We start from the raw sequence: 13,764 nt of genomic DNA on the forward strand, positions 1-13,764 counted from the left end.
GGGCCGGGAGCCGGGTTCGCGGGGCCGGGCCGGGAGCCGGGGGCGCAGTCCCAGGCCGGGCCAGGGGCCAGGCCGGGCCCGGAGCCGGTGTCTCAGTGCCGGGCCAGGCGCGGTGCCGGGCCGGGAGCCGGAGGTGCGGGGCCGGGCCGGGGGCCGGAGGCGCCGGGCCGGGGGCCGGGGTCGCGGGGCCCGAGCCAAGCCGGGCGGGAGATGCCGGGGCCAGAGCCTCTTGGCCTGGGCCGGCCAGCCAGCCACCAAAGGGAGCCGCTCGGCCAGGAGGGCCGGACTGAGCCGTGCCGCACCCCGCCCCAGCCTACCTGCTGCCTCCCTGTTTCAGGCTTCCCACGAACATTTGATTCGTGGGAAGCAGGGGAGGGGGAGGAGCAGGGGGCGGAGCATTCAGGGGAGGGGGCAGAGTTGGGGCGGGGCTGAGGGCGGGGAAGGGGCGGGGCCGGGGCCCCATGGAGTGTCCTCCTTTTTAAAAACTAAAAGATGGTAACCCTAACTTAACTGCCATTTGTGCCTTTGAAAATCTTCCCCTAAACAAGTATCCTGATTTTTCCTGAGCCAAGCACTCCAAACTCCCCTTGGGAAGCAGGGTTGCTCAACTTGTATGAAAACCAAGACACTTGTTACTTGACTAAATATAGATTTATGTAGCTAATTGTAGGCACTCACATTTGCACATTTTGGCCTTACTATAGAGAGTTCTGATTAAAGCTTTCACATTAACTGAAAGGACAAACGTAGGGTACACTGTACAGTGAAAATAAAAATCAGTTGCTTTCTAAAGGCAGCTTTCTAATTAAAGTGTGGAGCAGAATTATACTTAACTTTGAGGGGTGATCTCTTAAGAGAGGTGGTTATCTAATAAGGCTGTACAGTTTTCACGGTGTATGCATTATTTTATTTTGCTTTGCAGTACATATATTTTTCATTTTCCAAAAAATGTATATTTTCTAAATAACTGGATATACTCAATGATGTCTTGTCTTAAACATTTCTTTCAAAGGTAGCATTTCAGTATCTGACTTCAATTTAATGTAAAACAGCAATATACTGTACAATATGAACTGATAAGAAGTGTAATTGGTTAGTGTTCCTCATTTTAAATCTTAAGACCATCTAAACTAAAGGAAAGTACTATGTTGTATGGGGGAAAAACTGGTTTATTTCCTTCATGAGTCACATATTAGCTAGAAAAGAAGTGGCCAAATGTGCTTGTAGCTGGACAGTTTTAAAGGCACATAGGGCCAAAGTCTGCTCTCTTACACTGATGTAACTCTGGTAAAACTCTGCTGCTACTTCAAATTTATGCCACTAAATGGGAGAATTTGGGCCAGTAGGTATTGTACTGCAATGGCATGATGAAAAAGGAAGTTAGTAAAGGCCACCTGCCTTTCATAATTAAGTTCCTCATGGTTGGTTTAATGCCTTAAATCCCAATCCTGAACCAGTTCAGGCCTCAAATCTATTGACCAATGACCATAGAATAAGGCCTTTATTCATAATAAGGTGAAGCCTGGGCATAGTAGTCAGTTTTCCCTGATGCTGCCTTTGCTAACCTAGAGGAATGAACACCTCAGGGTAAGAATATAGTTCACTGACCAATCAGTATTTAGTTGGTCTGCTTTAATTACCATGTTATTGTAGTTTTCTGCTGTAGAACTGGACAAAGTCCACTTATTTCACATAGGCCGCCAAACATCCATCGTATGGTACCAAACAACTTTCAGCCACTACTGAACTGATGGCATAGTGGGGAAAGACTCCATATGTCTTTACTAGTTTTCTGGACCATCCAGCCCTCCATACCAAATCTCTACTGTATAGATGTTTTGTATTGTATGTGGATTACCTGGTGTTTGCCAAAACTACAAACACCATAGCAGCGTTTATGAGCTATCTGTAATCAGGATGATTTTAGGATTTCCCTGAGTGATCACTCTCCAACTCTCATGTAAACATGCAGCCAGATGACAGTGTGGAAAGTCCTTTAAATACACTAAAGTGAACAACTTATCAGTTTACTTATTGAGAACTTTTCCTGTTTATTTACCAAGGAATGTTTTTCTCAAACTTGTCTTGGGGAGGCAAATATCAACATTCTTAATCGCTGTCAAATTCATTGGCAGACAATTCTATGTAGTGGTGTTTGAGCCTGTCCCTAAGCAACTGACCAAACACCATATTGGTTGTATTAAGCTGAGTTTTGTGGTTTTAGTTTTAGAAAGTCCAGTCTTTGTTCAATAACATGCAACCATTCCTTTTTTAAAAAATCCTTTCATGTGTGTGTGTGTGTGTGTGTGTGTGTGTGTGTGTGTGTGTGTGTGTGTGTGAGAGAGAGAGAGAGAGAGAGGCCTAAAATCCCCAGGTTAGTTTGGAAGACTTAGTTTCAAAACAAAGGCATAAAATTACAGCCTAATCAATGTGAACTATCAGGATGTATTCATATCAAGTGTCATGATTGTTGGAAAATCAGGCCTTGTCTACCTTATACAGTTGTGCTGACAAAAGTTGGCTTTCATCGACAAAACAGTGGAGGTGTACACATTACAATGCTCCTCCTGCCAATTTAACTCTCCCGCTACTCCAAAAAAATAAAACCACCTCGATGAGAGGCATAGAGCTTTTTGCGGCAAAATTAGATCGACGCAGTGTCAGTGTAGACACCATGCTTAGTTATGTGGCCACAAATAGCCTCCAGGAGGTGTTCCACAATGCCCATTCTGACCGCTCTGGTTAGCAATTCGAACTCCGCTGCCCTGCACTCAGGTACAAAGGCATCTGCCCCCTCCCCAACCCCCTTGAAAGGCTTGGGAATTTTTGAAATTCCACTTCCTGTTTGCTCAGCGTTAACAGCTCACATTGCATCTTTCCAGTTGACCATGGCGGCTCCATGCACTAAATGATCTCCTGCGTGCAGTACACCAGAGTTGCTGAATCTGCTGGTTCTGTGGGGAGAGGAGACTGTGCAGTAGGGTGACCAGATAGAAAGTGTGAAAAATCAGGACGGTGATTGGGGGTAATAGGCACCTATATAAGAAAAAGCCCTGAATATTGGGACTGTCACTATAAAATCAAGACATCTGGTCACCGTACTGTGCAGTCCCAGCTGTGCTCCAGCTGTAGGAACTTTGATACCTATGGGAAGATTTCTCATGGCATGCTGGGTAAGGCCTAATAACAGGACACACATCAATACTGTACAAAGATCAAGGAGCTCAGGCAAGGGAGTCAAACCGTCACTCTTGTGCTGCGCTGGAGATCTGGAGTTGGACACCATCCTCAGCAGTGACCCCCACTGCCACAAGCCCCATGGATACTTCAAGGGGGCTGGAGACAGTGGCCAGTGGATTCAACCCCAAGGACAAAATGGTGGACGAGGAAGTGGAGTTGGAGGATGAGATGGGACAGGCGACTGGGTCATCCAGTACCGTGGCAAGCCAGGACCTCTTCTTCACCCCTGAAGTTTCAGTCCCAGCACTCCATCTCTGGCACACATGATGTAGGAGAAGGGAGCACTGGTAAGTGCTCATTTTAAGTTGATACTGCTCGATTACATGAGGTAGAGCTGTCCTTTGCTTTGTTATAAGCTAGAAGTGGGTTAAGGGATAGAAATATACAAGACTAGCTGTGTTTGCATCTGCTTCTTATTCCCCTGTGCAGCTACGCAGTGGGGGTTGTGCGCAAAAGTTTGTTACTATACACTGAGATTTCATGGGAATCCTCCAGAGAGATCTCTAGGAAACTTTTCTGGAGGTACTCACCAATCTTCTGCTGAAGGTTCCTTGTCAGAGCTGCTTTCTTACTTCCCCCACTGTAGGAAACAACAAAACAGCAGATGAAAGTTAATGTTGATAAATGCAAAGAAACGCACAGTGAAAAGCATAATCCCAACTATACATATAAAATGATGGGGTCTAAATTGATGTTACCACTCAAGAAAGAGATCTTGGAGTCATTGTGGATAGTTCTCTGAAAACTGCCGCTGCACATTGAGTGGATGTCAAAAAAGCGAACAGAATGCTGGCAATAATTAAGAAAGGGATAGATAATAGGACAGAAAATATCATGTTGCCTCTATATCAGGGATTGGCAACCTTTGTCACGTGGCCTGTCAGGGAAATCTACTGGTGGGTCGGGACGCTTTATTTAACTGCAGCGTTCACAGGTTTGGCCGATCACAGCTCCCACTGGCTGCGGTTCGCTGTTCCAGGCCAATGGGGGCTGCAGGAAGTGGCGCGTGCCAAAGGTTGCCGATCCCTGCTCTATATAAATCCATGGTACAACCACATCTTGAATACTGAGTGCAGATGTGGTCGCCTCATCTCAAAAAAGATATATTGGAATTGGAAAAGGTTCAGAAAAAGACAACAAAAATGATTAGGGGTATGGAATGGCTTCCGTATGAGGAGAGATTAATAAGACTGGGACTTTTCAGCTTGAAAAAGAGGTGGATAAGGGGAGATATGCTTCAGGTCTATAAAATCATGACTGGTGTAGCGAAAGTAGATAAGGAAGTGTTGTTTACTACTTTTCATAACACAAGTACTAGGGGTCACCAAATGAAATTAATAGGCAGCGGGTTTAAAACAAACAAAAGGAAATATTTCTTCACACAACACACAGTCAACCTGTGGAACTCCTTGCCAGAGAACGTTATGAAGGCCAAGACCATAACGGGGTTCAAAAAAGAACTAGATAAAATCATGGAGGATAGGTCCATCAATGGCTATTAGCCAGGATGGGCAGGAATGGTGTCCCTAGCCTCTGTTTGCCAGAAGCTGGGAATGAGTGACAGGGGATGGATCACTTGATGATTACCTGTTCTCTTCATTCCCTCTGGGGCACCTGGCATTGGCCACTGTTGGAAGACAGGATACTGGGCTAGATGGACCTTTGATCTGACCCAGTAGGGCCATTCTTATGTTCTTGCATCTTCCTGGCCCATTGCAGTATCCCGTTCACTTTACCCCTTCGGACAGGTTCCCCAGTGATAGCTAGACTTACACACAGCTATCAAAACTTCCCTCAGGAAGCTCCTCTCACTGTTTTGTCCCTTTCAAGAAGGCATTTTCTGTTTGTTGCTTATTCCTGTTTAAAAAAAAACAACTCTGAAACAAAATCAATCTTTGTCTCCTACACACAGTACTTGCTGCTGTGGCAGTTGGCACATTTGCAGACTACAAATCACGTTCAGGAAGCAGTCATCAAAATGGTTATTCCAGATGGCAAGTAAATAAAACATGGCAGAATGCATTACATAAAGACACATTACTAGTGCTCATTGTCAAAATGGTGCTTTAAAGCCTCCCTGATTCAAATAGCCCCCTGTTGTGCCCCTCTAATAATCCTGGTATCTGACTGCTCAAAATCAGCTGCTGGGCGATCTGCATCCATGCTCAACCCCTAGGGAAACTTTCCCCCTTTGTATAATATTGGTGAAGCTGTGTACAGCAGCCCACTATGGCCATGGGAATATTTTCCTCATTGAGGTCTAACTTGCCATAAAGGCAACGCTAGTGAGCCTTTAATTTGCCAAACACACATTCAATGGTCATTCTGCACCTGCTCAGCTATTGTTGAAGTGCTCCTTGCTGCTGTCTAGGTTTCCCATGTAAGGCTTCATAGGAGTAAGAAGTACACTGGGTCCCCCAGGATCACTATGGACATTTCAGCATCCTGCATTAGTGTCTTCTGATCTGGAAAGAAAGCCGCTGCTTTCAGCTTTCTGTACATGCCAGCATTCATGAAGATGCATGTGGCATGCACCTTCTCTGACCACCCCGCATTAATATCAATGAAATGACCCCGGTGATCCACAAGCACCTGCAATACCATGGAGAAGTACTCCTTTCTTATTGATGTACTCTGTCAGAAGATGGTCTGGGGCCAAAATTGGGATATGAATGCCATCTATTGCCATTGCTGCAAAGCCAGCCACTATTTCACGCACCCTTTCAAGAGTCACAGTCCTTTATAGCAGGATGCAATTAATGGCCCTGCACACTTGCATGAATGCAACCCCCACAGTGGACTTTCTGATTCCAAACCAATTCGTGACTGACTGGTAGCAGTCTGGAGTTGCTAGCTTCCACACAGCAATTGCCACACATTTCTCCACTGAGAGGGCAGCTCTCATTTTGGTGTGCTTGTGCCGCAGGGCTGGGGTGAGCTCCACACACTTTGGGTCTCCGAAAGTTTGGCTTTGGGCCTCCGAAAGTTCTGCGGTCACTGCTCATCATCCCAGACATGCCTAACGATTCAATCCCACCATTCAGTGCTTGTTTCCCAAGCCGAAAAGTGATGGTTCACTGTGTGCAGCTGCTCTGTGAATGCCATGACACACAGCAGGGTCGGCACCATGTATTCCTGTTCAGATTCGAAGCTTATGTAATACTGCATGATCAGCTGCGTTGTGTTCATAACATTGATCGCAATACTAGAGAGCAGTGCAGGATCCATGGTTACTGGGGCGCACAGTATATGGGGGCTGTTGAAAAATGGCGGGAAATGTATTCAGAAGCCCATGGAATGATGAAACAGAAAATACTGCAACGTGGGATGTTGAGCCTGCACCCATGATGCACTGCAATCCATTCTGCTTCCCCACAACTCCTAGCTGCAGAAGGTGGCGAGTTGCACAGTGGGATAGCTACCCACAGTCCACTGCTCTCTCTATTGATGCTAGAGCGCCAACTATGGATGCATTCCACCAACACAAGGAACGTTGTGTGAATATGCATAAGCGATGTAATAGCGGTTTATGATCATTGGCGTAACTCGCGTCGACTTAACTTTGTAGTGTAGACATAGCCTCAGTTGTGGAGTGCGGGGGGAGGTGTGGGGGAGAAAAGCATCAGAGTAATAAAGAATGGAGGAAACCTCCATAATGAACGAAATCCCAGCTTTGTCAATGTAGGTGCCTAAAGTTAGTCCCTTGAATCTATATTTAAGCATCTGAATGTAAGGATTCACATTAGAAAATTTTCAGGTAGCTGCCCTTCACCTCAGAAGCAACTTAGCACCCAGAAAACGAAATCAAATATGTCTTTTCCTGTACTCCAATTATCTTTTTGTAGGTTTCATGACTTTAACATATAGCATGCTATGAATTAAACCTAAAGCGGCAGCTTTTCAGGTGAAGGCATGCAACTTGTGTGTATGTGTTTACTGTGATTTCATGCACTACTGTGGCAGTTGAGCATGCAGATAAACTGGTAATTAGATGTATTAGTTGGTCACTTATGTGTGTGCAATTACTACAACTCTAGAAATTAGGCACAAATACAACATTTGTGCATACACATTTCTGAAAATCAGGCACTAAAAGGTATTTTGATTACTAATTTATCATTTGTATTTTCATAGTGGCTAGGAGCCCCACTCATGGACCAGAACCCCCCCTGTGCTAGGTGCTGTATACACTCAGGACAAAAAAATCCATGTCCCAAAAAACTTACAGTCTAAGTGTAAGACAAGCAGATGGATAGAGAAAGATGGGGGAGTACAAGGAAACACTGGGACAAGATTGTCTAAATAGAAAAGATACTGCGTGAGGAAGGAATAGAACACTCAAGCTGAGTGAACAGTTTGATGGGGGAAAATGTTATGTTCCACTTTTGGGGGAGAGTGGAGGTGGTGGATTTACTTGTGGGGGGATCAGCTGAATGGAAAGAAAAGGGGGATAAGGGGACAGGGCAGGAGTGGAAAGAGTTGAAACAAACAGTCAATCAGTGCAGGGCATTGAAAGTCTGAGAACATTATATAGTTGTACATGACCAGAGATCCCTGCTTTGGCTACTTCTGTCCCTGTGTGCTGCAGTGTCTGGCTGGGTACTCTCTGCATTTTTTCCCCAAGTGCACACGGTGATATCTTGCGTAATTTAATTCCATAAAGTATTTTGTATAGTGTTTATGAAAGCTGATATACAAGGTAAAGTTGTAGTGTGTTGTATGGTAACTGTTACCAAGAATGTCCCTTAAATTCCTTCAAGCACTGTGCCAGGGTACTAAGGCTATGGCAATACTATGTGCCTTTTAGCGACACAGCTGTGCTTTTACAGCTGTCACTAAAAAGCGCAGTGTAGCCGCTTTTTGTTGGCAGCAGAGAGCTCTCCTGCTGACAAAAAAAACTTCTACCCCCAACGAGTGGCAGTAGCTTTGTCGGCAGGAGAGCTCTCCCACTGACAAAGCGCTGTTCACACCAGCGCTTTTCGTTGATAAAACTTTTGTCATTTGGGGAGTGGCTACTGGAGCCCCAGACCCTTTAAATCGTCCCCGGAGCCCTGGGGAGGTGGCGGCAGGGCTCCGGTGGCTCATTTTAAAGGCTGGGGCGGTAGTAGCTGCCACAGCCTAGGACCTTTTAAATAGCCACCAGAGCCCTACCGCCGCTACCCCAGGGCTCCAGGGACAATTTAAAGCGCTCGGAGTGGTAGCTGTGGCAGACGCCCCAGGCCCTTTAAATCGCCGCCCGAGCCCCGCCGCCTCTTCCCCAGGGCTCTGGCAGCAGGGCTCTGGTGCTCCAGCCGCTGCTGGGAGCCCCAGGCCCTTTAAATTGCTGCCAGGGGAAGCCGATCTGCCCCGGTACGGCGCACCGCCAGTATGCCATACCAGGGCATACTGGCTTACTTTCACCTCTGAATAACACAGCAATTTCATTGACTCTGACACAGGCAGTATACATGTGCTGAATTTCTCAGAGTGATTAAAATTAATTGCTACTGTATATTGACAACTTCACCATCTTGAGGTAAAATCCAAATTAATTATTCTGTGAAGATGCTTGAATCCCATTTTTTTTCTCTCTCAAGCTTGTTATGGAATTTCAGTCTCCAATTGCCAGTATGCAATAATGGGAAATGACTTTATGGAGGAAAATTATGAATTTAGCCACCTTGTCAGTGTTTGTATGTCCAGCAGGTATGAGACGCAAGGCATTGGAGTGTAACTGTTCCACTTATCTGAAAAAAAACCCCAATAATAAAATCAAGATGAAAACTAATTGTACAGATATTTGTCTTTTTTTGGTGTTCACTTTCAAAGACAGGGTTCCACCCTGTTTAAACTGGGCAAGATCTTCACTTGGTTTAAATTGGCTATGCTGATTTAAATCATCTGAGGATCTGGCTCCATGTCTCCAATAGTGGGTTTCTGGATCTCTCTTTGATAAGCAGAGAAAATATTTTCAAAAGCATTTACTGCTCTGGGATTTAAAAATCTAGTTCCTAGAGTGGATGAAGAAATAAATGAGCTGGTGGTTTTGTGTGTGTACACACACACACACACACACACACACATATATAAAACCACCAGCATATATATATACACACACACACACACACACACACACACACTGCCTATTTTAAGAACAATGGTTGTCAGTGGATAGACCTCAACCTAAGCTGTTTGGAGACAACTTCTTGCAGGCATATGCTTTTAAAAAAGCTTGAGTGGAAGAAGAAGAAATGAGTTGCTGAGTGAATGTGAGGCAGGATTAGGATGGGAAAGGGGAAATGGGGAAACAAAATTATTCAAAGAAGAACACAGTGTTCTTAAAATGGACAGATTTTTTAAATGAAATTATAACGTGTTAAATAGTTTAACAAACAGCATTTATGGATAAATGGTTCAAATCAAAGCCATAATAAAAGTCTTAAGGCATCTATAAATTCATAACACTAGGAAATATTTTCTGTGATCTCTCTGGTGACCTTTGTAAATCAAGTGAAAACTACACAGCGCCAGGCATTCATAAACACAGCCCCAAAATAAACCCTTGTGTGTGATCATGCTAGACTGCAGCCATGGTTGCTGCTGAAAGTGCTATCAAGTGAAGCTTTGTCTGGATGGTTGGAAAGGAAAAAATATCAAGATTACATGGATATTAAATACTCACTTAAGGCTTGTCCACACATGAAAGGTAATCTGGAATAAGGAAGGGTGTGGATTTAAAGTGGATTAACTATTCCTGATTAACTTCATGCATGGATGCTTTTATTCCAGATTAAGAATCAGAAATAGCTATTTTATCTCCCCATTTAGAAAAGCTCTAATTTATAGTGAGTATGGGAAATAAATGTGGCCACTTGGGGAACTTTTGTCATAAACACACTGGATGATGATTTGGAAGACATCAGGAGGGAATGGATGGCTTGGGGTATGTGTGTGTTAATGTGATATTTAAACTTCCACCTCTATGTTGCCATTATGAATAGAGCCCTGTGATTACTGAAAGTTACTTCCTGGTGGTTTGATGGCCAGTTGAGTTGAATTTGATGATCTCAGGTTGGTTGTCAGTGGACACATGCCTACACCACAAAACCCAGAATTGGAATTGATTTCTAATTTGTGCTTTTGCTGGCAGCCTTGATCTGAGAGACCAGGGAGTGAACAGGCATGGAGGCTGAACTATGTTCTCCCTTCTAGAGGGGAGATGCCCTTCAGGCCTGGCCTGGGTCTTGAGGCACATTTGTGTAACATTGGTGGGAGAAGCTTGCTGATCTGTTCTGTGACTAAAGGACTTCAGTTTCTCACACTCAGACATACAATTACATCTGGAACAAACTCGTATTAATTTCTGGTGCAACCACTATTTTTTTTCCCCTTCCCAATCACCAGGAGTAATACAAATACGGGGCAAAAGAAAACAGCAGTGCATGCATGTGAGAGACAGACACATACAGACAGACCAGTGTATATGTATGTGTTTAAGACACATGGAACTAAGAATAATATTTGTACAAAATTATCAGAGTTGTTTTTAATTATTCAAGACTGGTAGACTTAAAACCAGACCCACCTTCTCTGTAAGTCAGCAGCCCTCCGTTGCATTAACCCCTCAACTCTCCTTTAACATGGTCATATAAATGGCTATACTTTTCCAAGTGCTAATATGCAAAGGGTTGTGTGTCAAAAATTAGTAATTGAAAGCTGCAGTATTTTGCTTTACATGGAGCTGGCTGGCTGCAGAAAGGGGAGCATGCTTCACTGTCAAAAGGTGTGGTGTAGTGCATATGTTCCCCTTGCATGCTGGGGATGGGAGAGATGATGCCCAATACAGGCCAGTGCCTTGAAATAGTATTCTGCTCTTTTATCATTAAAAACAATGTTATTGCTTTTCTTTATTTAAAAAAAAAAAAACTTTTAAAAATACCAGATCGTATGACTGAAATTATTGACTCTCAGGGGAATTGTAATTCAATAGTCTTTGGGATTTTACTGCAATCTCATTACACAATTTTCATTTTTTTTCTTTTCATCCCAGAAATTGGCCCAGTGACAATTACCACAGATTCCAAGAAATTTCAATATGAACTCCGGGAACTTTATGTTCAGGTGAGTCACTTACCTGTTCTGTATACGGTACTTGTTATGGTCCTTATTTCCTTAGCCTTCTTTCTCACTTGTTTCTACTAGAGGCCCTAGTCAGGCCCTATTATGCTAGCTGCCCTGAATGCATCGTTGACACCCATGTGACTTGTTCTACAACAGGGTGACTAAATTTACTGATTTTGTTCAACAATACAAAATACTAGAAGTTGGAAAATTCTGAGAATTATTTTGTATTTTTTTTTTTTTTTTTACTGATTCTGTCAGCTGGGTGAAAAACTGCAAATAATTTGTTTAAATTTTTCAATTTCTTCTTCGAGTGCTTCCTCATATCGATTCGCATGCACGATCGTCGGAAGATTTTTACCCTAGCAACACTCGATGGGTCGGCTGAGGCGCCCCCTGGAGTGGCGCCCTTATGGCACCGGATATATGCCCCTGCCGACCCAGCACCCCCTCAGTTCCTTCTTACCGCCCGGATGGTTGTTGGAACTGTGGAGCGCGGCATAGCTGATCACCACCTCCCTAGCTCTTTACTCGTTGTACTGTAGATAGTTGTTTAGTGTGGTTTTAACAGTTATAGGGTAGTTAATAGTAAGTTTTGTAGATAGTGTAGCTAGTACTTGGAGGAATCAGGGTTTATCCCCTTCCCTCCTCCCCGGTATCAGAGCCCATGCCTAGGTCTCCTGGTTTCAAGCCTTGCTCGGCCTGTCTCAACCCAGTGCCTACGGGAGACACCCACGACTCCTGCTTGAAGTGCCTGGGGGAATCCCATCAACCAGATAAGTACCGCATTTGTAAGGCTTTCAAGCCTCGGACAAAAAAAGGAGCGGGACTTCCGTTTAAAACAGCTCCTAATGGAAGCGGCACTTAGCCCGGTGCCCTCAGCACCGCGCTCAGACCAGGTGCCGTCGGTCTGAATTGTGCCTCCGGCACCAGAACCACCCTGCACCAGCAAAGACTCTCGCCCCTGGACATCTCCGGCACCGGTACAGACGCGACATCGCTCGCTGTCTTCGCGGCCCAAGAAGCAGCACAAATCACCTGCTGCTCCTGTGCAGTTGCAGGTGCGGCCTGTGCCCCCATTGGAGCAACAGCCCGTGCCTGACCGCCCCATAAAGGCTCCAACTCCAGCACCGTTGATTCCGGTGCCGCAAGTGCCGTTGAGTCCGGTGCATACAAGCTCCCCGGTGCACACCGGGGTTGAGCTCGGCCTGCAGTGCACTCCGGAGACCTTCTCCACCGCTCACGACCTGATTGCGCTGACTGAGCCTGGACCGTCTCACCCTCCCGCACCGCCGGTGCGGACTGTTCCATCCATAGGGAAGCCCACCTTCATGCAACCTCCATCGCAGAGCGAGACAGCTCGGCACCGATCTCGGTCCCGGTCCAGGTTGCGGTCCCGATCCTGCCGATGATTCCAGTCTCGGCACCACTCTTAGTCCCGGCACCGATCCCCATCTCAGCGCCGGTCATACTTGCGGCACCGCTCCGCTTCACGAAGGTCTCCCTCCCGGTATGATCGGTATTGATCCAGCTCCTGGCACCGTTCCTGGCACCGATCGTCTTGCAGCCGATCCTGGCACCACCCGGACCGTAGGTCCTCGTCGAGATCTAGATCGGCCTCCCGGCACCGTTATGACTATCGGTCCCGATCGCGATACCACTTGAGACCCTGACACCGGTCTCCAGCTCCCAGGCACGGAGCGACAGAGCGGGACGGTGCAACGCAGCATGTGCGTTCGGCACCGCTTTGGTCTTCACGACCAAATTTGATGTCGTCCCAAGCGGGGAGTGGCTACCACGTCCAGAGCCAAGACGCGGATGGTGCTAGCCAGGGGCAAGATGAAGGACAGGATCCTGACCAGGGACCCCCACAATGTTCCTTCTGGACTCCTTGGGCATACCACCAAGCCCAAGGTGTCCCCTCAGGCGCTTCTTGCTCTGCCCATTCGGAGCCTTGGATGCCTGAGGCCACTGTGAGCCGCCCTGCCCCGATAGCCTCGGAGGCGACTGCCCTGCCATCAGATCAGGCCCATGCCCCTAGCATGGTGGACCTAGGGCAACCGGACCCTCCTCAACCACACCTTCCCCAGGATCCGCTAGTCCCGGGGGTGTCCTCCTCATCCTCGCCTGATGAGGCCATGGCAGGCATGTCTTCCTCTGGCTCACTGTCTATTGATCTTTGTGCACACCAGGAATTGCTACGTAGGGTGACACAGAACATGAATCTCCAAGTGGAGGAGGTGATGGAAGTTGAGGATCCGGTGGTGGACATTTTATCGGCCGATGCCCCCACACGTGTAGCCATACCTTTCATTCGGACCATCCAGGCTAATGCCAATACGATCTGGCAGTCCCCAGCATCTATTCCTCCCACGGCCAGAGGGGTGGAGAGGAAATACATGGTGCCCTCTAAGGACTATGAAT

At 46.2% G+C, this 13,764-nt stretch overlaps 1 protein-coding gene across 1 annotated transcript in view; it reads left to right on the forward strand.

Moving 5' to 3' along the window:
* Positions 1-13,764, forward strand: part of HMCN1 (hemicentin 1) — a 329,872-nt gene that overhangs the window by 43,122 nt on the left and 272,986 nt on the right. The window contains 1 exon segment of the mRNA XM_034778414.1: positions 11,270-11,340. Coding sequence (XP_034634305.1) covers positions 11,270-11,340 — 71 coding nt within the window.

Source organism: Trachemys scripta, chromosome 8 (assembly GCF_013100865.1).
Source record: "Trachemys scripta elegans isolate TJP31775 chromosome 8, CAS_Tse_1.0, whole genome shotgun sequence".
Taxonomy (NCBI): domain Eukaryota; kingdom Metazoa; phylum Chordata; order Testudines; family Emydidae; genus Trachemys; species Trachemys scripta.